This window comes from Eretmochelys imbricata, chromosome 7, assembly GCF_965152235.1.
Source record: "Eretmochelys imbricata isolate rEreImb1 chromosome 7, rEreImb1.hap1, whole genome shotgun sequence".
NCBI classification, from domain to species: Eukaryota; Metazoa; Chordata; order Testudines; family Cheloniidae; genus Eretmochelys; species Eretmochelys imbricata.
This window is the reverse complement of record NC_135578.1, coordinates 58937153-58963263: the sequence shown is the minus strand read 5'-3', so window position 1 is coordinate 58963263 and position 26111 is coordinate 58937153. Positions and strand designations below refer to the sequence as shown.

General features: G+C 47.2%; 2 protein-coding genes across 2 annotated transcripts in view; one reads left to right on the top strand and one right to left on the bottom strand.

The window, feature by feature from the left end:
- Positions 1 to 26111, bottom strand: part of WDFY4 (WDFY family member 4) — a 237361-nt gene that overhangs the window by 63453 nt on the left and 147797 nt on the right. Inside the window, exons 44-47 of the mRNA XM_077822441.1 lie at positions 18933 to 19081; positions 16391 to 16511; positions 14431 to 14516; positions 13233 to 13295 (exon numbers count right to left, since the gene is read on the bottom strand). Of these exons, the coding sequence (XP_077678567.1) occupies positions 13233 to 13295; positions 14431 to 14516; positions 16391 to 16511; positions 18933 to 19081 (419 nt within the window). The remainder of the gene's footprint in view (positions 1 to 13232; positions 13296 to 14430; positions 14517 to 16390; positions 16512 to 18932; positions 19082 to 26111) is intronic.
- On the top strand, positions 8408 to 9178 carry LRRC18 (leucine rich repeat containing 18). Its single transcript, XM_077822440.1, has one exon. It carries the CDS (start codon positions 8408 to 8410, stop codon positions 9176 to 9178), a length of 771 nt encoding a protein of 256 aa, XP_077678566.1.

The following is a 26111-nucleotide window of genomic DNA, read 5'->3' as shown; positions in this document are numbered from 1 at the left end:
GCAGACTGTATGCTACGAGAGGAGTTAAGGAGCTTGTCTGTGGTCAGGTTATGAGGCTGTAGGGGGATTGGATTAGGGAGCCTGTCACGGAGGGATCAGGTTGGGTTTTAGCAGCTGGCAGGCAAGATTGGATTGACCTGCTTCTCATTGGGGTGGATGAGTTAGCAAGGATGCTCAGGCTGCTGGCATTAATCGAGGGTCCATGGCGAACTCATTGGTGGGGAATTCTGAAGGAGTTCTGCAACGTATGAACTTGCTGCACCCCTTCAGTCCTTCAGAGTTTTAAAGAGGCACCTCTGTGTGTGTGTGGGGGGGTGGGTTAAAATATAAGATATTGCAATCAACCGGCCAAGTGTACATATATTTATGTGGGTATGCCACTGCCCTCTAATGATGGAAACAGAACTGTTCAGCTGTGTGTCATAGGCTCTATATTCCTAACAGCTAATGGGGATTCTCTGAGGGCCACTTAGACCTCTGCCAGTGCCACACAGTTCTAAGTGGTCTCTGCAGAACTTAAAGAGATTGAAGAGTCAACAATGCTCATGAAGGTATTCAAGGCTAAGTCTAGATATTCCCACCTCAAGCATATCCTGTTGGGATGCAGAGGGCTAGACTCAATAGCCCCTCCCAGTCTCAAAGATTCTGGAATTCTGTGCCAGAACATGACGACTCACAGAGGTCAGAATGTTGGCCACAGGCCTGGGATGGTCAAGACAATTCCTCCCACTTTCCTGACCATCTTTCATCAAACAACGTGCCTCCAGCCAATACCTCCTCAGCTAACACAGCGGAGGCTGAGAGTAGATCAGCAGCAGCTACCACACAGCAGTGAGTGCACTTAAAATAAAACCCAGGGCTAGTGCCAAAAAGGAAAGGGGGACAGGAGCTTTATAAACATAAATAGCTGAGGGGTGAGTTTACCTGGATTCAACAGAAGTGTCCATCTACTGTATGCTATTTCCAGGGTGCTGACCACTGTAATATCGGAGCACCATGTATGTGTGCTCACGATGATTTACCTTTGCCTGGGCCATCCATGGAGTGATTAATTAATCCCTGTCCCATGAAGATCAGCCTCTGGCCTCACTCAAGTTACAGCCAGCCAGAGCTCTCTGTGCATTAGCAATGGGTGAAGCTCAAAAGATTTCATCAAAGCTCTGGGGTAAAATTCTGCCCTTATTGAAGTCAATGGCAAAACTCCCATTGATTTCAGTGGGGCCAGGATTTCACTCCTGTTGTTTTTACTCAACTATCTGAAATTCTAAAGTCTGCAAAACAGGGCAGGAATTCTCATAAACAGCAGCTTCCTTGAGGAATTTCCAGTATTTACCTACTCTGCATTGGGTTGAAAATACTCTATGAACAGACCTTGCCCTGGAGTATCAACAATCCAGCTTCTGCTCCCTGCACCAACCAAGAAGAGCAGAGGTGCAGGGAAATAATTGCTTTCCCTTTAAAGTTAGACAGCTTTTCCTCAAGCCTTAGCGAGGTTCAGTTTAGGTGACACGTGGGCAGTGATGCAAGGTTGCTGTTTGACTGTTCCAGTTTACCTGTCCCTGATATTCTTCTACCACTCCAACGATGGTGGGAAAATATGAAATATGTAAATAATAAGAATTTAGGAGCTTGAACTTTTGTAGCACCTTCCACCCGCGTATCTTATAGTGCTTTATGAACATCAGTCAGTTTAGCCTCCCAACCCTTCCCTGAGCATTAGGGAAATATCAATAGGTGACAAGACTGTGGCTGTATTCCTGAGGTGGATAGTGACTGCTCTGTGCCTCAGTTTACCTCTTCGCAAAATGAGGGTCATTCTATCGACCCACCTCACAAGATTGTGGTGAGGCTTAACTCATTTTGGTCAGATTGTGCTGAGACCCTGGAGTGGTACAAAAGTATATCTTATATTTACAGAATGCCTTTGACACCACAGGCCTTTTACAACTTATACAGACATCGGGGTACCTTTTCCACTACTGAAATGTAGCACCCAGCCAGAGTGCAGAGAAGCACAGGCAGTCAAATATATTGGGTACACTGTAACCAGCAGTGAGATGGAAGCAGACTGTTTTCACCAGTGTTGGAACAGGTCAAGCACACCAGCATTAACACTAACCCTTTTCATGCTCAGACCATCCTGGGATCTTTAATGACCACAAAAGTTTCAAACAGTTCCCTGGTTTTACACCTCAAGTGAAAGACAGCACCTCCGGCAGCCCCTTGCACCACATATTTAAATCAGAGCTATTTCTTTTCCCCAGTGATTTATTGGTTCCACTTTGAAGCCATCATACCCGGCCATGGAAAACACAAGCTTGTTACTCCAGGCGTAGGAGAAGAATTATGGTAAATTCACACATCATAACAGGAGAAGATCCACTAGGGAGTCATGGTGGAATGAATAACTCCATTCCGAGGGGATCAGAGGCAGCTGCATACAGACAGCAGCTCATACCAACTACTGCAGCACTGGGGTTACTTTGTGGTCATTCTCTCTGCCATGTCTACTCCCTGCTGTGTCTACTCGCCTAGCTGGGTTGCCATGGATCGACATAGGGGATGATATCGTAAGCGTTGTAAGATCAGAACTACACACAGCAAGCACCTGCACTACAGCAGAGTCTGATGAAATGGCCAAATAACTGAAACCCACAACTAAAGCACCCAGCTAGCAAACAGTTCGATCCACTTCTACTTTCCTAACCCAGTTGTAATGGTCTCCTTCTCTGCATAAATCCAAATCTGATATTTCCAGGACGTGCATGCCGCTGAGTCCTGTCCGGCTCTCGTCTGAACCTGCACGTTGGAACAAAACATTATGCTAATGATCTCCAAGGACCTGGGATTCCAGTTGCTTAGGAACAGAAGTTTCACAGGCTGTGGAAGGAGAGTTGAATAGGGTGACACTGTAGCTGGGTAAGTCCTTCGAACCCCTCCTCCCCCCTGCACGCACACACACAGACACGCACGCACACACACACACACACACACAGACACACACACACACAACGATTTCTTGAAAGGTTGCCGTTTTAAAAAAAAAAGAAAAAGAAAAAAGGAAGTCGCACTTTAGAATTTACAGGCCTGCGAAAAGCAAATCTGCCCAGGTTTCCCCTGCACACTGGGGTTTTATTTACAAAACCTGGGAGAAGGACTAATTCACTATTCAGAGAAGACTAGATAGAAGACAACTGCACACTGACAGAGCATGGAAGCTCATTCTGCTGCACAGACAAAGCAGGCAGCTTGCGATGTGTACGCATCTGGAGTAGATGCTTCCTAGGTGCCAGCCGGTAAGATCTCATACAGCTCTATACAGCAGCGTTGCAATTCCAGAGACTTGTTTAGATGAAATATTCTTTACTTTTTTCTGGGGGGGTGTCAGTGTTTGTACTGCAGGTTAACAGGGTTGTTCTGAATAGGGTGACCAGATGTCCTGATTTTATAGGGACAGTCCTGATTTTTGGGTCTTTTTCTTCTTTAGGCTCCTATTACCCCCCACCCCCTGTCCCAATTTTTCACACTTGCTGTCTGGTCACCCTACTTCTGAAGAAGTGTGGAAAATTAAGGGAATTTAAAGGGAGCTGCAGTTCCTGCTTGCTAACAGAATCCATTTAATCTAAGCCAGTCCCTGTTAGCAGAAACTGTGTTTAAGAGAGTCAGTGAATTAATCTCTCCTTCATATTACGTTGTAGCCGACAACAAATAAACAGTACACAGGAAAATGAATTCTACTATGATTTGCAATACCTGCCAGCTAGTGCGTGAAGGGCATAATGCAAAACACAAATGGCACCTGGTTTGGCTTTTGATCGTGTATCAATCTCAGGTTGGTCTATAGGCCCAGTCACTCTCGTGTCTGGGCAAAAAGCAAACAAAAGGTTTAGCTCTGAGCCACCAGATTTGTAGAGAATGGGTAGCTCGGTAGCTGATCTCTTGTATTTGACAAGTCTAAGTTACAGCACGTGAAAGAGAAAGGTTTATCCATGGGCTCCCTACCCGTATGGCTATTATTTATGTAGCACTAGCCATGTAATCCAGTTATGGATATGTCCCCTGCCCCAAGGAGATGAACTAAAATCAGCACAGGAAGGGGGATGGGAAGAGACCAGAGAAAATGGAAAGGAAGGCGTCCTTAAAAGTCCTGAAAGATATGTACAGCTGAGTGAGCCTAAGCAGGGTCAAGTGGTAGCTAAGGTCAAAGGCAGCACAGAGAGGCAGGGAGCAGATATGCACCCCGTGGCATTTGTGGGAGATGAAGGAGTCTTGGTGTAGAGGAGGAGTCACTGCTGCAGCCAGAGAAAGCGCATTTATTGAGCGAGCTCCAGAGACCAAGCCAGCACTGGGCTCAGGGAGCCTGGTGCGGGAGGAGACTCTGAAGTGGGGAGACCTCTACAAAGTACTGTGTGGGAGGCGACTGGGCAGAGGGGCTGATCCCCAGAGTGTTTTTCTGAGAAAGGGGAGACTGGGGATGGGGCAGCACAGAGAGCATCAGGACCAAGAGAGGATCTGAATTCTCCTGGTGGCTGGGGACAGTTCAGCTCCCACTCACCCATCAGAGGGGTCTAAGCAGCTATGTCATATATCTGGCCCTGCACAGGTGCGTAGGGGCTGGGAAGGAACAAGGAGTCCCCACGCATTACACACCCTGCATGGGAGCCAATCAGTCAGAATCATAGTCCCAGTGCTTCAGGGAACATAAGGTCTTTCCCCTCCCTGCACCACCCCAAAGGAGGCAGGGCCATGGTTCTAACCTACACACACACCTTATGCATCGGGTACATCCTGCACATCACCGTTCTGCATGCAACAACGGGGAGACAGGTTGGACAACCCAGAAGCACAACCCCCCTAGGCAGCACAGCTCTGCACCATCTGCAAACTCAGCCCCGGGCTTTAAAGGCCCAATCTAGCCAGGGAGTATGGATAAAGGGGGCTTTATGGTCAGGAGCTTCGTTGGCAAGTCAGCGCCTCCAGCAGTGCCGCCTTGGCACAGGTTCCACAGTAACTCAGAGGGAGAACACCAAGGGTGGGCAAAGAAAGAAAGGTTGCTAAAAGAAAGGTCTGCTGTGTTCCCGAGTCTTTGTTCGGGTGGCAGGGCATGAGTCTCCAGCCCGAACTCTCCGGCTCCTCCCCGGGAGTGTAATTGTGATATCTAATATTTATAATTAACAGCCACCACAGGCTGGCCCCTGCCATTCCTGAATTTTTAATGTCAATAGCTAAGGAGTTGGAGCCTTTTTATTCAGCTCGAACCAGTCCCAGACGTGGCCTAAACAAGCTCTCATTATCTCCAACCGCAGACCTACCGCTGCTAATTAGTTTACCACCATTGCGGAGAGGAAAGCTTTCCATCCCATTTGAGCTGCCTCCTCACCCCAGAACTTCAGAAGAGCTCTAATGCTCAACCTTGTTGGCGGGCTTGGAAATCACAATTGTTGTAAGTATGAAACCCAGCCACTACGTTACTTCAAAGGAAACGTCTCTCAGAGAGATTCCAGACGCTTCCTGAAGCCAGATCCTGTGGTGGAGATGCACACGGGGCGGGGGCGCGGGGGGAGGAGAAGAGGATATTGCCTTTTGATTGAAGCAATGATGGGCCATATTTTTCAAGGTGCCTAAAGATGCAGATAGGCACCTAAATACCTTTACAAATCTGAACCAGAGTACAACCCACGTTAACCCAGTGTGTGTCTTTGTCCCCCTCGGAATCACACAATGCAGTTTATGAGTCAGCTGCTTCCTTCCAGCGAATGCAGCTGGTTTTTTAGCTTGAGCAATAGAGGCTTATGCATCCAGCCCCCAAAGGTCCCAAATTCAATCCCTACAAATGACCCAGCCAAGGACATTGATGCACAGGCACCCAGAAGGGTTAAACTGGATTCATTATTCAAATAACAGCCCCAGCCACCTTGCCTTCCTCACTCAGGTTCCCTCTACTGTTCCCAAGTCCCCCTCCTAGAGCATCCAGGGTCCTGGTACCACCCCCTCCTAGCCTCTCCCCAGGACAGTGCAACTTGGGCCCAGAGCTTGGACTCTGAGGTGTTATGAGTAACACAGGGAAGGATGAGGCCAAAATTCATCCCCTACCGTCAGTGGAGTGGCACTAGGGATGAACATCACTGTGGTTATCCTAATGACAGGTTTCAGAGTAGCAGCCGTGTTAGTCTGTATTCGCAAAAAGAAAAGGAGTACTTGTGGCACCTTAAATTTGTTAGTCTCTAAGGTGCTACAAGTACTCCTTTTTTTTTTGTGGTTATCCTGACATTATCCCTTGTTCCCCTTGGAGATTAACTCCACCCCCTCCCTCCTGAGAACACCAATACAGACACCTTGATTGCTGGAATATGGGAGACCACAGTTTAAGTCCCTGCCCTGCCATTGAGTTCCTGTGTGACCTTGGGCAAGTCCCCTAGTCTCTCTGTGCCTCAGTTCCCCATCTGTACAATGGGGATAACAGCCCTGCCTTAGCTCTCAGGGGTGGGTAAAGATCAATGCAGTAAAGACTACCATGGTAGAGAAGCACAATAGATGGATAGAGTGATGGGTGTGTATGGGGCTAGACTGATAAAGGCACTGAAATCTATCTAACAACATTAAAAATAAAAGCGGTCGAAAGATGCATTCAACTCTCAGGAAGATTGAAACCCAGCACTGTTTCCCGAACTTCCCGAAGAGTCTGTCTCACTTCTGAAGGCCTGGCAGGGCGCGGGTGACTGGCACAGATACCCTGCCTTTGCATTATTTTGGGCTACGGCATATAATTGAAAGGAGCCGATATGTCTTATCTCCAGTCTGAGCTCCCCCTTGATGTACTTGCACATGATTAATGAGTAGCCAAAAAGCCTGAAGGGTTTGTAATGAAGCCTTTCTAATGGAGAAGTGTATTGTAGACAAATCCATATTGCTTCCCAAACAATCATTCATCAAAGCCGTGATTTGACTCTTTACAATTAAATGCGGGAGCACCCAGATCAGCTGGAGATCAGCTCCCCAGCAGCTACAGTCACTGTCACTCCTTGCCAATGAATTCTCCTATTTCTTTTACTGCTGATGCATATTGTTAGTTACCTTTGATAGCCTCACCTACTAATAACACCTCTGCGATTGCAGTGTATTAGCAGCCACCTAGGCCTCCATTCAGCAAAGTCCTGTCCTTTATTATGGGCTAGATTTTCAGAAGCACACCACAACTGGAGGTAGATCGGATGTTCTACCTTAGGGTTTTATACCACCAACCATCACCATAGTATCTGGGTGGAGAGGCCTTTGGAAAATCTGCCCACCAGTGTCACAATCGGTGCAGCCAAAGGTTTCCATTGACTCCAACGGGCATCGGACCAGGCCTTATAAGGGTTTTATAGCCTTTCCTGTTGCCCTTCTGTAGCATCACCTCTCAGCTGATATCAAAACATTTTGAACTGCTAGGACACACTTTCCTGTGCTCCCTAGGGGTACGCTGTACCTGCAGCATCCCTGCTCGGCAGTGCCCTCTCTCTGCACACAGGAAGGGCAGCTGCGGGTGCTGTTTAAGGAACACAGACATTCTTTTCTTTAAAAGTCTCTTTTATGGTCCCAAGGTAACAATTTCATTTTAAAGCATTAGATCAAATTGTGTCTAGATTTATGTTGGCTGTAGCACTGTTAAAGTCAATGGAAACGGGAAGGTGTACAAAATAGCGCCGGATTTAGCTCTGTTATTATGTTTACTTTGACGACAACTCAAGGCCCCCATTCAGCAAAGCTCTTAAGCATGTGCCTAACGTACACAAGTGCTTTGCTGAACAGGGGCCTCGGGCCCAATCCTGGTCCCTCTGTCCAGCCTGTGTAACCAGGCTGCACCGAGGCAAGAGGGCGCTGCTACACACCTGCCCTCAAAGGGGTATGGCCAGTTGGTCTCTAAAGCATCTGATCTAATTAATACCTTTTTGGACAATATGTTTTTGTGAGGTGCCCCCTGGGGGCTGGACTGAGACCCACCACTTATTTCACGCAGGCCACAAAAGAGCTAATGGGTAGCAATCATTTTTATTCCCTATCAGCACAGGCTGGACTGAAACCAGCACCCTAGTGGTGAAAGGCTCCATAGTCCCTATACTCCATCACTAAAACCCTGGGACACCACAGACCAGTGGTTCAAAACCTCCTCTGCACTGGGTCATGACCCCGACACCTATGTGTGACATTGCTGGGACTCATGCCCCCCAGATGGAGAACTCATGCCCCTAGAGAAATGTTGTGACTCTAAAGAGTCCAGTGGTCATGTGTTAACTTCTAATGAGGTCACTTTTTATTTCGAACCAGGGTTTAACAGCCAGCAACCTCAGAAGATTTCACTTGGGCCCCTCCATCTGAATACTCCTTACTGACATAATCTGACGCACTTCTCTCCCCCAGCAGCAAAATGGCCAAGGGGAAAGCAAAAGGCCCCAAGGGGAAAAAGATCACCTTGAAAGTCGCCAAAAACTCCATCAAGATCACGTTTGATGGAAAACGCCGCCTTGACCTGAGCAAGATGGGCATCACCACCTTCCCCAAGTGCATCCTCAAGCTGGCTGATGTGGACGAGCTAGATCTGAGCAGGAACATGATCAAGAAAATCCCAGACTTCATTGAGAAGTTTCAAAACCTGCGCTGGCTGGATTTGCACAGCAACCAGATCGAGAAGCTGCCAGAGACGATCGGCATGCTCCAGAACCTCTTCTACCTCAACATCTGCAACAACAAGCTGACGACCAGGAGCCTGCCAGTGGAGCTAAGCCAGCTGAAGAACCTGCGCACCCTCAACCTGGGCTTGAACCAGATCGACAACCTCCCCACCACCCTTGGGGCCCTGAAGGAGCTCCAGGACGTGGGCCTCTTTGACAACTACCTAACGACCATCCCCAACAGTGTAGCAAAGCTCCCCAAGCTCAAGAAGATGAATGTGAAGAGGAACCCCTTCCCCCAGCCAACAGAGGAGGAACTGTTAATCGATACCATCAAGCGCATTGAAGCCCTGTACTTGGTGGATGAGAAAGACCTGTGTGGCCCCTGTCTGAAGAAGTGCCAGGAGGAGAGGGACAAGCTGAACAAGCTGAAGAACACGGTGCCCACCTCTCTGAGGAAGCCAAATTTTTCTTCCCTCATGACGCCCAACTCCACGGCAAAGGATAACCAAACAGAGTGGCGGTGAAGAGGCAGCATCCACGGGTCACACGAAGGTGGCAGTGTTACACAGAGTCTGTCCATTCGACTCTTACAGTGTCCAGCCCAAACCAATAAACGGCTCTTCCCCTCACCACAGTTCTCTTCATTTAAGGGTTTGCTTGGTGTTAGGTGGAGAGGACCTGCTGTTTTTCCTAAACCAGTGAATGGGCCCCAAAGCAATAGAAGTGCAGAAAAATAAAGATGAAAGAGCATGCTTGGTTCCTGGCTTTTACTTACTATGAGACACCATGGGCCAGATCCTGATTCCTGTCCCCCCTGCTTTGAGCTGCTTCAACAGAATGAAGCAGGAAGCAGCTGCCTGGGGATTTCTGCAGCGTAATGAAACCTCCAGGTAGCATAAGGCTCCTGCAATCCTTCTTCCCCCATCCACCAGGGCCAAGAAACTGCTCCATCCAGCCTATCACCAACTGCCCTCAGTCCCCTGGAGGGCTGTGACCAGTTGGCATGACTTGGAGAACCTTAGGCCAGACAGGCATAAAGGTTGCTGAAAGTTTCCTTTATGGCCCAGAGCTGTACTGGGCAGAAGGACTGGTCTCCAGGATCTGAACCAGTATCTACTAGTTTTGTACAAGATCATTGTGCATAGAGAAACCTTCCTCGCATCTCACTTCTGGAGAGTGCAGGCAAAGCTGGATTCTTTGTAGTCCCACTCCATCTGTCTTCTGGGGGCAGGGACTCTGTAGGGCTGAGGGGAAAGCAGAGTGGACAAGCCTATCATGTGAAAGTGTCACAAATCTTTCTCTTTAGGAACCACATAACTGACAGTGTGCTCCACAAGACAGCCCCTTGGATCTTCCTGGGGACTTGGGCTGTGGAAATTCTCCCCAATGAATAGCACTTGGGCCCAACAGAGACAAACCTCAGACTCTCCTGTTGCCATAGCACATGCCCCAGAGCTGCATCTAAAGGAGAATCTTCACTAGCTGTTAACAGTACAGGGCCTATGATACAGTTTCAATTCTGTCCACCAGAGGTCAGTACTGACACAGACACTAGTCAGGAGTAATTTAGGTGTGAAACACAATGCATAATGATACACAATTCTGACTCCTTGACTGTAATCAAAGAGCCACATTCTTTGCTCAGACACACAAGCAGGTTCCACGGCCTTTCAGTGCTGGATGCTGCATCTGTGTATCAGGGAGCTGAAATATTTATCACAGACATCACAACTGGCCTCATTTCCCCTCGCACGGCTTCCCCATCCCCCATTCACTTCCAAGCTGTCACTGACTCACCTCCTCCCTAAGGGAGAGGGGCAGGAAATAACTCCCTTCTAGCCCAAAGTGTCTTCTGATCCTTCTTTAAGGTGCATTGTATAGTGCCCATAATCCAGGTCCCTCTCTTGCTCTGGCAATCTCGGGGTGGCAGCAGGTGAATTTACAATCTCACCCCCAGTCCCAATCCTGGTGTCCCCATGGTGTGTTTCTCTCTCTTACTTGCTCGCTCTCTCTCTCTCTCTCACACACACACACACACTCTCACTCTCTTTCACCTCTGCACAGAAATTAACTTGCATTCTTTGTTGCACCTTCAGGGCATACCCTGCCGACAGCAGGCAGACAGTGACATACAGGTGCATTAGACTAGTAGATTATCAAAGCAGCCAAGCCAAGCTGACCTTGAACAAGGTGCTGGCTAAGGCCACAGCAACATATGGGAGGTGGCAGAGAGTTAAACATATTTAAATGAAGAATAAAATGGGGTGGGGTGGTGGGGAACTGCTCAGTAGTCTAGTAACAGCCCTTTCTGGAGGGAGTAAATTGGGACTCCTGGGTTCTACTCCCAACTCTGGGAGCATTGTCTAGTGGTTAAGAGCACTTGACTGGGAAATGAGGACCCCTGGGCTCTATTCCCAGCTTTCATCTACTTTAATATGTTACATGAAACTGCACCTTCATGCCTCAGTTTCCCCAATTTAAAATGATTATTCCTCTCTCACAGGGTGTTGCAAAGCATAATAATTTATAAAGCCCTGCAAGATTCCCAGGTGGAGAGGGCTGCATGAGTAGCAGGCGATACTGCTATCCGATGTGTGTTCATTACACAAGCATTCAGGGGCAAGGAGGGAGAGTCAGGTCCCACTCCGCAGCTTGGCTGGGACAGCAAGGACTGGGGGCACTGTGGAAGCAGCATGTCTATCCCCTAGGGAGGGAGGACTTTGTGCTCCTCGTGAGGGACCCCACCCTCTGACTCAGGAATGACACCAGCAAAAGTGAAGATACAATGAACGCATGGAGTTCTTTGCCCTCCGCTTCCCAGAGCAGAAGAGGCGATTATGTAGGCCACTTACTACAGGGAGGCATTTCCAGGTAGGAGGATGTTCTCTCTAATCCTCCGCTTAAGCATGTGGCGTCTGGTGTCTCCCAGCACACACTACAGTGTGGCCCAGAGAGAGCTGTGCCAGCCCTCCCCAAGCTTCTAGCCCCGCTCCTCAGAGGGGACAATGTAGGCGAGGTCCTCTCCCCTCAAGGGGATAACATTCCAGCCAGATCCCCATGGAGACTAAAAACCCCTTGTGCTTAGCTGTGCTTCCAAGATTCAGAACAGGCAGCATCAGGCTCCTTAAAGCTCAGCAAAGATAAGGCCTAACACAAGTTATACCTCTCTCACCTACCAGTGAGCCCAACTCCAGCCCAAAGGTCATGAAGACAGGATCCAGGAGGGCTCGGAAAATTACCGATCGATGATTGCTAGGTAAACATAGGATAAATCTATCCCTATGGCACCAGACCTTGGGCTGTTTCACTCTGTCTAGAGATATCAGTCGCCTAGTACTCCGGAATGTGCTGCTCCACACTGAATCTAGGATCTTTTTTGGCTTTCCCAGAGGCCCAGATGACTCCCAGCAGAGCTCAGTCTGGGCCAGGACTGGTGGTACTTGTCTTAAGCTGCCTTCTCACTCTGGAGTGTCAGCTTTCAAGTCCCAAAAAGTAACTCTGTAACTGTAAACCTAAAACCAATGATCTGAGAGTAACCAATGGAGACACCTATGTGAGCCTGACAAGGACCAGGGACGACTGCTCAGAGAGGCACAACCTGCCCCATGGTGATCTGATGATGCTCATGCCCCATGGTGATCATTTACATCTCAACACTGTTAACTATTTGGGACCCCCACACACACACACAACGTAAGAGTTGTTCTCCCGGCTCTGCACAAGCTTCCTGTTCCCTTCCAGGAACAGCTTAAGCCATTTGCTTTGCCTACAAAGCTCTGTGTGGTCTGGGGCCCAGTGACCTGCATTAGAACCTGGGTGGAGGAAGTAATGGAAGTGGCTCTTCCTGAGAGATTTCCAGCCCAAACAATCTGGTGGGTTAAGAGAAGCATCCAAACTTCTGAGTGTTTATCCGAACCAAAAGGAGCTGCCAACCCATGGGAGGGTCACCCAGGGATACTGAAGATGCAAATTAGGAGCGTAAGGAAGTATTCCTTGGGCATCCAGCTCAAGAGAAGTTCTGGGTACACAGGTTTTCGGGATCAGCACAGAATACTCACCCAGTCACATCACCCTGTGCTTGGAAATAAACCCACTTGGCAAGGGGCAGCACATTGGGATCTCTACTGTGAAGCTATTATAGTTGGTTCTGCAGCATCACTGTGCGTGAGGCACATCTGTCACTGTCTGCTCTAACTGCCCACTAAAGAGGCCATTATGCAGCAGCAGCATTATGGATTAGCTCTCTAACCTCACGTCATTGACTGTCTGTTCCCTGTTCTTCCCCACACTAACCATCCACATAAGAGTTTACCAATAAAGTCATATTAAGAAGATAATCATTATTAATTAACTATGGATAACAGCTACTTAATGCATCCCTCATGCCTTTGTAATGAAGATATTTTACAGCCAAATGCTTTGGGGAGATTTTGGGATGCCTTTGAACACTCAAAATAGGTTTTAAAGGGAACAAAAATGTTGATTTATAGTGTCCTTTGTTAAAGTAGAACTTATTTCTAAAATTACATTTACTGAAGACAAATATCGGAATGATTGGGAATGATTCCAGCTTATTACCTTATATTCAGGGACTCTTCAGTTATTCCTTTTGCCTTCAAAACAGGCTGCAATGAACAAAATCTAAACAGAGATGAGAAAATAAATCAACATGGTCTTTAAACTGGTTATTACCACCTGTAATAATCACTGAGGTTTAATCCCCAAGGATGCCAAAGCACTTTACAAACTGAGGCCCCTTACATTCAGGACAGCACTTCAAGTCAATGGGACATCTGCTGTGTTTAAAGTTAACTAGGCACTTACATGCTGTCCTGGATAGGGATGGACTTCAGCTTAAGAGCTTCCTGAATCGGAGCCTTGAACTGATATTCAGTCAACAAAGATAAGAAGCACTTCATCCATCACTAAAATGCAGCTGCTTCTGGGGTAGAATCTAGCTGCCGGTTAATTGCCAATGGATATAGTATGCAGCATTTTAGGGCAGGTTTCCCTATCTAACTGAAACAGCAAGGTGAATTTAGATAGGAAAAATGGTTCCAAACCTGCAGTTGTTACTTAGGCAAGGTTCCACTGGGGCCTATCCATAGATTTTAGGGCCAGAAGGGATCATTTTGATCAGCTAGATTAAATGATCATAATGACCAATCTAGGCCACAGAATTTCACTTGGGAATTTCTGCATCATGAGCATTTTGCCTTGGTAAGGACAGCCAAATTATACCCAATGATATTTCCAGAGCTGCAGTTTTTCCAGACCATCATGGTTAAATTAATGTGGCTGATATAAAAGCAATGTGCAAATCATCCACTTTGTACTCTAATGTCAGCAAAGGAAAACGCCACCAGTACAAGGCAGCTATAAAAGAAAAGCCTTCACTCCTAGACAAAAACGTCACTGTTTAAAAAGTCATGTCAGCTCTATTTATGCCAAAGATTTAAAGTAAAGGCCAGAGAACCAAACTCAGCTTAAGTACCTAATGCTACTTCAAATATTATAAGTAAGAGAAAAAAATCATAAGTAATGCTCCAAAAAAATTACAACTCTGCAAGGGGAAAGTGACATTGGCCGGGAGGAATGATGTTTTTCTTGCTTACATGGAACCATCCAAAGACCCAGGAGCTGCAATTTTAGAGTGAACCCTTAGGGTTGCTGTTCGGGAGACACATGTGAATGGGGGGGAATGATGCCACAAATGTAACACAATACCGGCTGCTGTGACCTCGGTGCTAACGTGCCAGACTTAAGCAGTAATTACCTCTTAAAAGCTTTATTCCTATCGCTGTCATGGAAGACGAGAAACTTGGAATAGCCATTTTTGAAGAATATTTCCAAAGCGATCTCCTGTAAGGATAAACCATTTGCACCGTGAAGACCCCTGGTGCAAGGGCTGAGCAAAGCAGAGAGAAACGTATCATTTGCCCAATTTTACAGGGTTTTCAGCACTAAGGGCCAATTTTTGTAATGAGCTCTGTGTGGGTGGGATCACGGGGGACGACTTTCACAATATTCCCAGTCCAATATGCAAGATCCAATGGACTGGACAGAGTTCAAGAGGCAAATGCAAACTTCAAACCTTTGGCCCATCGACTAGTTAAAACAGGTCTTTTACCAGGAAAGTTCACCCCTTCCTAAACTCTGAATCAAGCTCAAAGGAAAACCTATGAGACATCTCCTCCAAACTGGGTGGATATTATGCTATTCTTTAGTGAAGCTTTAAGTGATTAAAGTTGCCTTGCCCCCCTTCCCCTGAAAATATTGACAATTTGTTTATAAACCTATTATTTATACTGGGCCAAATCAATTTGTTTTTTCCCACTTGCTCTACTAAATGCATTAATATTATTTATTATCTCCACTGCAATAGCACCTACGAACCCACTGTGCAAGGTGCTGTACACACACAGAACAGACAGCCCCTGCCCCCAAGTGCTTACAATCTAAGTATAAGATAAGAGGCAATAGGAAAGCAGTGATTGTAATAAACAACTCACAAATGCTGTATGGCAAGTTAAGAGTCTGATTCTGAAAGGACTTCTGGTGGGATTCTCATTGCAAGATCAAGGCTAAAACAGACTAAACAGAATGGGCAACCTTGATGTATTTCTACTAAAGGCAAAGGAGTTGCAGCCATAATGACTAGAGCCAGTGATTTTTTTTTTTTTTTTTTTTTGGTGAATAGTAAAGTTATCCAAAAATTGCCTGGGGTGGGGAGCACTAAAAGTATTTCTATATTCAGGTTGTATCTGGCTAGTAGTTTTAGCTGAAAAAAAAAAAAATCAGTGATGTCAAAATAAAACATTTTGACATTCTGAAACAGAATGCGGTTCTGCTGAGAAACGTAGCTAACTGAAAGAAATAGGTGAAAAACACTCAAAAAAAGTAAATGAAAAGTGTGGGGGGGGAATCCATTTTGGGTCACACAAAATGATTCGTTCTACTTCAATTATTTTTGCATTTTTTCATTTTGACAAAAAAGAAACCCCAAAACCCTGAAACGATTCAGTTTCAGTTTAGACCAAACCAATTTTTTTTTCATATTTTTTGAGTTGTCCCCCAAACGGAAAAACCCATTATTCACTCAGCTCTAGTAGCGGTTCAGGTTCACTGTCTGAAAACTTATCCCGCAAGAGTAGGAGCAACTGAGATCTGTGTTTTCCTTCCTTGTGTGTCTATGGGAGCTGAGCACTATGGAAAATGGGTCCACTTGCTTAGGAGCTTAAATCAGGATTTAATGGACTGATTTAAGGCACTCATTTTTGAAAATCTTGACCTGAATTATAAGCGACACATCTCCATAGCAATTCTTCCCTGGTAATACTGATTCAGTTCCTGAGGAGTCATACACTGGAATAACAGGGCTAACACTTTGGCTAGCAGGGACAGAAGTTTCCAACATCCACTGCTAGCAAAGCAGAGATGGGGACAAGAACAGTACTGTAGGGGCGGAGAAAGTCCAAACCTGAGGCGTTATAATGCAAATAGTTTCTGGCAGAGGCCATGGGGGGGGTATGGGGGTCACATGGCCCCCCCAGATATGCTGTTTGGCTTGCACTGAGCATGCCCAGTAACTCTGCTGAAGCCAGCTGCCCTCACTCTGCCCCCCGCCCCCCAGCCACCCTCACTATTAGCAGGTAGGGTTCATCTCTGATTCCTGGTCATATTTTAGCACTTTTCTTGCAGCTGTTTCCCAAACAACATGGCATATTGACACCTACCTGTAGAAGAAAGCGCATCAGATGTATCTCTTTAATGTCACTGTATGCGTAACGGGAACATGCCTGATCTCCCATGCCCTGCTCTTTGTGGCATAAGCTGAAAATAAATGGATCGGTGATGCTGAAAGAGGTAAAAACAGAAATGTGTTTGAGATGGACAAGAACAAGCAAGGCCTTTGTAACAAACATGCTGGATGTGGGGGAAGCCTCAGGCATAACCCTATATACAGCCACCACCATGTAGTCTAGGAGCATCCTCCATCCATGCACAAATGGCTTTATGTACGTTTCTACAGAGCCTGGTATCCTAGGAGGTCTGTGATGTCAGCCAGAGCATGGAAGGTTTCGAGCACCCTGAAGGCAACTTCATACTGGATCCTGAAACAAAGAGGGAGCTAGTGGAGCATGAAGGTGCGTTTGGTGTGATCATGCTTTTTGGGACATGCAAGTGGACAGCAGCAGCATTCTGTACACGCTGTCTGAAAAGCGGTTACACACAAAAAGTCCGCAGAGAAAGGATTTGCAGTAGTCGAGGTGGGAGGAGATGGAGGTCTGGATGAAGTAGAGCCATGGCCAGGGGATGTTGTTGACCACAAAGGGCTGCACTGTGATATCTTTACCCCCATTTGGTAGTACCTTACTTCTCAGATAGTCCCATTGACTTGAAAGGGTCTTCACATACTACTCAGTGTGATAACAGGTACAATAATCAGGCCCAAAATGATCACGTCCTTTAAAAGAAATCCAGTGAAAGCATGAGACGGTGTTTTCCCAGAAGCCGATCTGGTCACTATTTGATTCATCCAATCATACGAACTCATCCGATCACTAACATTTGATCCGGTAGGAACTGGATGTAAAGCAGTGACCATCGATGCAGGGTCAATGAGTAAAAACAATGAGTCACTCACTTCCCAGTGGACTCGGAGCACAAACACACCCATATGCATCCACAGAGCATGAGCAGAAAGCCAGCCTACAAACCCATTTTCAACAGAACAAGAATCATAAAAACGGTGTCAGTGTGCAAAGTGTTAATTATGATCCTTTTGGCCTTGGAGAAACAAATAGGAACTTTTCAACCAGTGAAGCAAAAGACTCTTCTAAAGAATGTTCCATATGAATAAAAGATGGGAGAGATGAAGAACCAACAACACTTAAAGACACCAGAAAAAGAGAATAATTTCCATCTGTAATAGGGCTGTCTTCCTATTTCTCTCGAAATGCTTAGCACATTTTGGGTGGTGCTGTAGTATAAATAATAGCCATATCCAGTAAAACAACTCTAATTGCTAAGTACTCCTCACTCTAAACGATGTTTGGAAAATGCTTGTTACTGATAAGCAGGTAAAGATCAATACAGCTGAAGGTGGAAGTCCAGTGCTGGTATAAACCCTTCAGCTCAGTCTGTGATATTCTTACTCACACTGAGCAATAAGTACCTTCTTGTCAAGTAGTGCCATTGATTGCAGTGATCTTACTTGTGCCATGAGTAGTGTCTATTCAACAGGAGCAAGGGTATCGCAATCTGGCCCCATGTAATCCAGGTACTTGAGGCACTATCCTTGGCTTTATGTCCTGTTGAGGCATCTGAAATAAGCGAGGGTGTCTTTCCATGCTGCCCCAAGGTTGGGCGTGGACGCAGACACTGGAATGTGGTCCCTGAGCAGCTCCCAACAGAACTCATCTGTGGCTGTCTGCAGGACTCCAAAGTCCTTCCTTTTAGGATTCTCTCATTGCTGTCCATTCCTCCTTTCCTGGGATCCAGATGTGGTCAGCGGGTTTATTCCTGAGTCCATACCTTACTGCACTGTATTACATAGAGAGTCCTCTGCCTTAGTGGGCTAGAAGCACGGGAAGAGATTGTGCTGTGGCTAGCTGCCAACCTCTCTCAGAAGGGTCATAGCTGTGGGGGCTGTGCAGGAACCCTCAGTCTGTATTGTAGCCCTGGCTCACACTCTCTCGTCCTGCCGCTTGGTCTCTCTGTCACAGGTCTGTCTCACCTTCAGCCCATGGATGGAGGTGCTATTATTAAGAATGGCAGGAGTGATTTGGATAAAATCAGACCCTCTCCTCCCCCATCATGAACCTTTACTCAAAGCTCAAGCTGAGCCTTCAGGCCTCACAAAGGTTTGGTCCATTTTTCTCACCCAGTTCCATTTTTGCAGCTGCCTTGCTTTTTCTGGATTCCAGCTGGGACCAGACATGAGAAAGTGGGTTCCCATGAGCCATTCCAGATGGATCAAAAGCAGGAAGCAATGGTAGCATCCAGCTCCAGAAGCCCTGTCTCAGGCCACATTTGGAGCAGCATCCTGATTTTGGGGTGCTTCTCCATACTGACCAGAACCTCCAGCCCCTTTGGCCATTTGCCCCTCCTTAAAGATTAGAAGCACCTTTGCAGCTGGAAGGAAAGCACAGTGGGCCATACTTGGCGCTGATGCACACCCTGTGCAGCTCTCTGAAGTCAAAGGGTTCCCAAAGGCCGGGTGCGTCACTTCTGAGCTTGGCCAAGCGTGCCTGCAGGAAGGGAAGAATGACTCACCTGGACAAGCAGTGCTTGGTGCAATAAACCTCTTCAAACTGGGAGAGGACAAAGTGCTCGCAGATGTAAAAGTGTTCTTTGCCAAGGAGAAGCACCCCTTCTGATGCCAGGTGTCCTTGCACAATCACCACGGAGTATCTAAATGTAACCTAACGTGGAAGGAAGGAAGAGATGTAGCCAGCACTTGGTAATACACTTCGCCTGTACTGTACACTGCTTATCTAGTTACCAATCAGGCCCCCCTGTAGCATCTGAGCATCTCGTAAACATTAACCTAGCCTCACAGCACCCCTATGAGGCAGGGAAGTGTGACCCCTATGATACAGAGGGGGAGCTAAGGCACAGAGAGTTGAAATGACTTGCCCGCAGTCACACAGGTATATCTCATGAGTCTCTGAACTACAGGAGTCAAAGCCTTAGCCAGGAGGCCATCCTTCCACTATGAACCAACTCAGCATTTATACCTGGACACACACACAAAGATGTGCTGGTGGAAGGCTTCAGAAAGGATAGTCTGAAGGCTGCAGTCTTCTATTTATCCACTGAACAAATATGGCACAAGATGCATCAATGCAAGCTTCCCCCAGTGTTCCTCACCCCTAACCTAGCAGATTCCCCTCTGGGAATCAGAAGGGAAGTGAGTCTCCCTGGCTCACTCCTTCACTGGTCTCCCTCCTGGGACGGTCAATCAGCAGGGCAGGTAGTGCATGTTGTGGTGTTGGTTTCTGTGGCCTGGATACTTGCCCACTGGGAGTTGACTTGAGACCAATTCATTTCGCTCGGGCCTCCCAACAGCAATCAGGTGGTAATAAGTCATGGTCAGCACCAAGGTGCCATTTGGCCCGCCATGTGCCCAGAACCCTGGCAGGAACACCGGACAGACAAACCGAATGAGGTTTCTGAACAGCAACACAGCGGGAAAAGCCTCCGTGTCAAATTAATTCTTGTGGGGCACCTACAGGCAATGAGCCATGAGCTATGGCAAAAAAATGAGGCTCTGCGTGTCCCCAGATTTGGGGCCAGCTGATTTCAGTGACCCCCGCCATGAACCTGAGCAAGACCCACTGATGCAAAGGGTAATTAGCCCCCTCTTTAACTAACACACAAACACATACCCATTCACACAGATGGGAACTCCATACAGAAAACCCCCAGGGTACTGCTGAGGTTATCAATCTTTTTTGTTTGTAAAAGGATCTTTATTCACATTACTCTACAGAGAAAAACCAGACACTCCTGTTTGGACCCCAGTGAAATACATAGCTCAAAAAGCACTGCTGTGGGTTTCCAGGGAGCAATGAATGAACTGGGAAAGCAGCTGATATTCCAGATATTTATCCCAATATTATCCAAGCTATATGGCCAGCTGAGCCAGCAAACTCAGGATGGAAAGTCAGGGAGCACAGGAGCTATGGGATTCCAGAATCATCACATTTAAAATGCCTTGGTTTGAAGTCAGTTCTAGAAAGGGCAAAAGTTTTGTTTCGTACCCCTCCTGAACCAATTCACTCCACTGCAGGGGTGCTGGAACAGTTTGTATAGTGGGGGTGCTGAGAGCCACTGAATCAAGCTGCAAACCCTGTATATGATGGAAACCACTTCAAGGCAGTGGGTGCGGCAGCACCCGAAGTTCCAGCACCTATGCTGGAATTTTACTAGAGCTAGCCCTGACCCACAACCTCACATACTCCGGGAGGCCTGGAATCCAGATCTGGATTGCAAAATTTTGCAACACAAGCTCGTCCTGAATGAGAGACGGCCTGCACAGAGTGCAATTGGACCTGAAATGGATGTAGGTGACAGGACATGTTCAGAAACCTTCAGAGCTGTTTTGGGGAGAACCTCTGCCATTTGGGGTCCAGTGTCCCAAGATCAGCTCTTACGAGATTTTCACCTCCTTGGCTCCAAATGTCATGAAACTGGTTTGTAAGATTTCATCCACATGCAGAATGGGCCTGGAAATAGTACTGGTATCAGCAGGCCAGTGGAATTCCCATCCTGATATGGACAAGGTACACAGATTAGACCTGACTCTCCTAAACCTGGATACACCTAGGTTTTTCCCTGCAGGACCTCTCTGCCTCCACACCTAGTTCTTTCGGCCTCAGACACACACATTCCTGGGACCCACCTAGCATAGCCATGAGTGAGAATAAATAGCTCTGCATCTTTGAAGGTGCTCTGAGCACCAACCATTAGGGTGAGTCGGTGGAAGAGCCTAGCATTCCTGTGTGGGGCCCTGCAATCTGTTACAAGGCCCTTTCCATTTCTGGATTCAACACATAACCAAATTTGTATGGGTGGGTGAAGATCCTCTCCCCACAACCACCAAAGGGAATGTGAGCATCTGGGTTGGTCTCATCTCTCATTTGAAAGCCTTTATTCCACAGGTTTATTTGTTTGTTTGTTTGAGAGGTACACCATAGAGCTGGTGAATTCCTGTACTGAACAAGAAGCCATTTTAACATCATCTCTTTCTTTTGCGAGGCTGGTTTTCTCATCTGGATGTCTGAGGCTGGGAAGAGAGGCTCTCACAGCCACCGGGGTGAATGAGTTTAGTGGTACACAGGGCTAACAATACCTTTTTCTCAGATATGACTCAATCACGGAAGTCCTTTCCTCTCTGCTGGCCTAAGCCAAGGTTATAGCTACTTTACCTAATTACCACCCCTTCACTCCACCCAGGACAGCCAGTACCCGAAACTCTTTCCTCCTCCAATACAGACTTTATAAAACTCCCAGTCCTGAACCACTTTGCCAGGAAAACTGGTTATCAACCCACCTCTGGAGCTACTGATTACATTATACAACCTTTGTATCTCACACTTTCTGTATGCTCAAGATTTGAGTCTTAATTACCATTCCACAATTATGCTGGTACAGCTATGTCCAGTAGGTCAATATGTTACTTATTTAGTTGTATTGATTTAAAAAACCTTGTGTGGCTGCAGTTATACCAGTATAAAGGTACACTGTATCCGCTTAGTTTATTCTCCCTTCTGTACGGGAGTAGCTATACAGGTGTAGGTCACCTTTACACTAGTATAATTGCATCCACACTCAGGGTTGTACCAGAATGACTACACTGATATATTTAAGTGGTATAACTTTCTAGTGCAGACAAGACAGATGGAGAAGTGGGAAGCAGCATGCTGGCAGAGCACAGGGGAGGAGCTGCAACTGGTGTTGGTCAGAGTTGGGAGGTGTGACATGCATGGGACAGGAGGAGAGGCCAGCAGGGGTCATCAGCTGCAAAACCAGCCTGGGAGGGTCTGAGCAACAGCGTTAGAAGGGTTGGAACCCCTCAAGAGTGCTCCATCCCATGGCCCTGACATAGCCCTGTGGGCAACATGGTGTTAAAAACTAGACTCACCAGGAGCTCTGTTACAAACTGATACAATCAGAAGGGTGTGAAGGTGGGGGCTCAGTCTGCAGAAGATCAGCCCAACAGACTTGCCCCAGTGGTTTGTGGCATGGTGGGAATGCCGCAGCCCTATGGCCTCCGAGCTATTCCCAACCTAACTATTCACAATACCTAGTGGTGGTCATGAGGGAAATGCACCCAATATTAGGTCCTACTGGTGCTCATGGGGGTGTTTTGGAATGGCCCCTGGAGGAGACCATCCAAGGTCGGGCTGGGGCAGCAGGGAATCTCTCTCAGATGTGGGCTGGCGCTGTGAATAAACAGAAGCACTCTGCCTCCTGCATTGTCAATCCGATACCTGTCATTAATGCTAAATCCTCTTCTTTTAAAACAACCACTGCCCTCCAGCAAAATATATATCCATGTTGTTAAAAATAAACAAAGCCCTGGGCTGAGGTATTTCTTCCCAGTCTGAACTCAGAGCAAATTTCATTCCCGCCGAGTAACAAAGATCTGACAACAAAGAGGTGTACCCACCGGGACATTCCTGTACCTACAGGGCCCCAATCTAATGAGGTACCAGCCAGCCTGAAATTAACATAGATTAAATAAACTTCCCCTTTTTTTCACAACAGAATCGAGTTCACTGGTTGCTAGAATCATTAATCAATGATGCAAAGGTGACATAAAATAATTGAATAATTACCTTCTAAGGTATTGCCTAAAGCAAGGCAACTACAGATTGTTCTGCTCATTCAGACGCAGGAAAGGAATTAGAGTAGATATCATCTAGAGGGTAAAGGTTTGCTACTTTTTTTTTAAATGAATCTATTTGGATTTAAACAAACACCCATATATCTAACCGGGAGTCCAGGGGCCAGTTTTTAAAGGTGTTTCAGTAGAGCTGGTAAGGAACCAGAATTTCTGTGCCTCAGGGAATTTGGCAGTTCAATTTTTTTTCATTCCAAATTGGACCAAAAAGCCAAAAATTTTAAATCTCCAGGGAGACAAGAGGTTTGAAAAAATTTCTTTCCATTCAATCAAAACATTTCATTTTCAACTTTTCAACTGTTTTTTATAAAGAGAAGATGCATGTCAAATGAAACGTTTCAAAATCAAAAATCAAGACATTCCATTCCAAAAATATTGAAGCAGGATGTTCTGACAGTCTCAGAATCCTTCCTTTTGGGTTTGTTTGTTTTTTCCAAAACAAAATGTTGTCAAATGGACACCCACCCACAACAAGTATCCATTTCAACGGAACGGCACTTTTCCAACCATCAGGTCAACCAGTTAGGAGCCTAGAGTCAGACAGGCACTCAATGTGATTTTCAATAGCTCCAGAGCAGGTTAGTCTAATTCCCATAGATTTCAAAGGGATAATCTGGCCCTGTGGGCCTTTCCCCTCAGCTAAAAGTATGAGACAAAAAAAACCCCAGAAAAACACCACCACAAAACCATCAGAGCAGCAAGTTCTCCACACACCCCACACACAACACCAGGGGGCAAAATATTTTACAGAGCAAATCCAAATCCCATCTTATACATTTTCCAAACAGACCTCACTCACCCAGACCCAGAGGTCTGCTCAGAAAGACAGGCTTTGCATTGTGCCCAGAAGGACAGCAAATTCAGAGGCAGGGAGGTGAATGCCCACCTCTCCTGTCAGCAGCTCCCTTCCCCTATATGCCAAAGAACTCCAGCTGGAGCACATCTGCTGTGGCAGCATGGCAAGGGGAAAGGTGCTCTGTCAGTTTAAGAAGGTCGTAGGCCATTTAAGGCCCTACTAGCTCTGGACAGTGGTATGTGGCTGCTTCAAGCACCTCATCTGTCCACCACTAAAGGAAATGAAATCTATTTAACCCCGTCTTTAATACTAGGGGCACTAGTCTGAAGTTCATCTGTGTGTGAGCCATCACAAGTACTGAGGTTCTGCCAAATTAATTGCTGTCATCATGACTCCACTGAAGTCAATGCAGCCACCCTGGGGAAGGATCTCGCCCATGCACACAGCTCTTCCCATTCACCTTGTAACACGGGAGACCTCAGGAAAGCCCAGGACACAAAATGTAACAGAAGTTCAGTGCTGATGGTCGCTGGGATCCCCCCCCCCCCCCAGCACTGCTCACACACAGTAGAAATGAAACCATGGACTAAGTGGGGCATGCTGTCTGGCTTGGCTGACTTCCTCAGCACTGCTCAGTTCTGTTAGGGAAGGTGTTGTACACAGGGGTGAGAAAAAACATCCTGCAAAACACACATAGTTGTGCCTGTCCCACCCAATTCCAGGTCCCATTCTCATATACGGCCATAGAAACCTGGGGCCATGCGCTAGCTTTGATTTCTGTGCCTGTAACCAGCCAGCTGAGCCCTTAAATTTCCCATCCAGCCGGTTCCCTTGACTTCATGCCCCTTAGCCACTTGGTAATAACCTTGGCCACATCCCCCCAGCTGGATGTCTTGCTATCGACTCCTCCTCAGCCTTGACCACTCTTGCTGTGAGTAAGACTCACGAGGCTGCTGTGCTAAGAGCCAGGGCTGTCACTCAGGATGGCTGTCCAAGATCTGGGGTCTGTGAAGACCTCTGCAGATTCAGGGACGAAGAATGGCTCCACAAGCCACTGCAGTGCTGGAGGGAGAGTCTACAGGGCAAAATGCCTCTCGGGGCCACGAGTGGCAACATGGACCACATCTTGGTGCTCCTCTACATTGTCAGAGCCCTGGTTAGCACACGGAGCTGGTGAGCATTTCTGCCCGAGCTAGTGAATCCCTGTCCTTTGCGCTATTAGCCCAGCCACCCAGACTCCAGCTACCTGCTGTGCACCAGTGCTGGTGGGGAAGGGTCTCCCGGCTCCCCCTCCAACCCAGCAAGACGCACACAGGGCCAGCCTTGATTTGACAGTGGAGAAAATAAGTTCATACAAAAACTTTGCCCATCTCTGGCTCCTGCTATCTGAGGATCTCAAAGTATTTTGCACACATTGATTAACACTCAACCCCGCCCTTCCCTGTGACGTGGGTGGCCATTGGTATTCCCATTTTACAGATGGGGAAACTGAGGCAAGGGGCAAGACCTGACTTTCTCCAGACCAGGGATTGAACCTAAGTATCTTCCTTTCCAATTCCCTGCTCTGATAACTATTCTGGCTTCCTGTCTCCAGTATACTTCAACACTGTGCAAACCCTCCACAGCTGTGTCCCTGTGCTGTGGTAGCTCATAATGGTGCCCCTGTGAAAACTGCCCATGTCAGTACCACACTGAACTGGCAGGTCCCTGTGACAGGGCTGGCGTACCTAGGAACACTGGCTGCATCGAAGCATATGCAGGCCAGCCCCCCTATTTGCCCCAAGTATTAGTACCCTCGATGACCTCACGGCAGTTCACCTCCAGAAGGGATGCCCTGAATGACTAGCTCGTTTTCTACAACTATGTGTCCAGCTCCCTGATTTCTGCTACTTGCTTCTATTGTCCTTGGCACCTTCAGCCCCCTTTCAAGGAAGGGCCTGGTGCTACATCACTGCTAGACCGTAGGCCTCTTGGTAACCAGACACATTACCCACTGGTGCTTGACTTGCTTCTGGTCTCAGGTAACTCGCTGGCAGTTGATGGCTTATTTCCTCCAAAACTCACAATCTCTCCACCAAAGAGAAACCACCCCCTGGATTGTCCTGGTCAGCAAAGCTGTGCTGTTGCTCCTCCTCAGTCTGGGCACGCAAACAACACATTAATACCCTGGCACGAGTAGCCAAGACTTGCCAAGAGCAGGGAAACATTCTGCAGCAGGGGGGCTCAGGCTGCAGATGTGAACCCGACA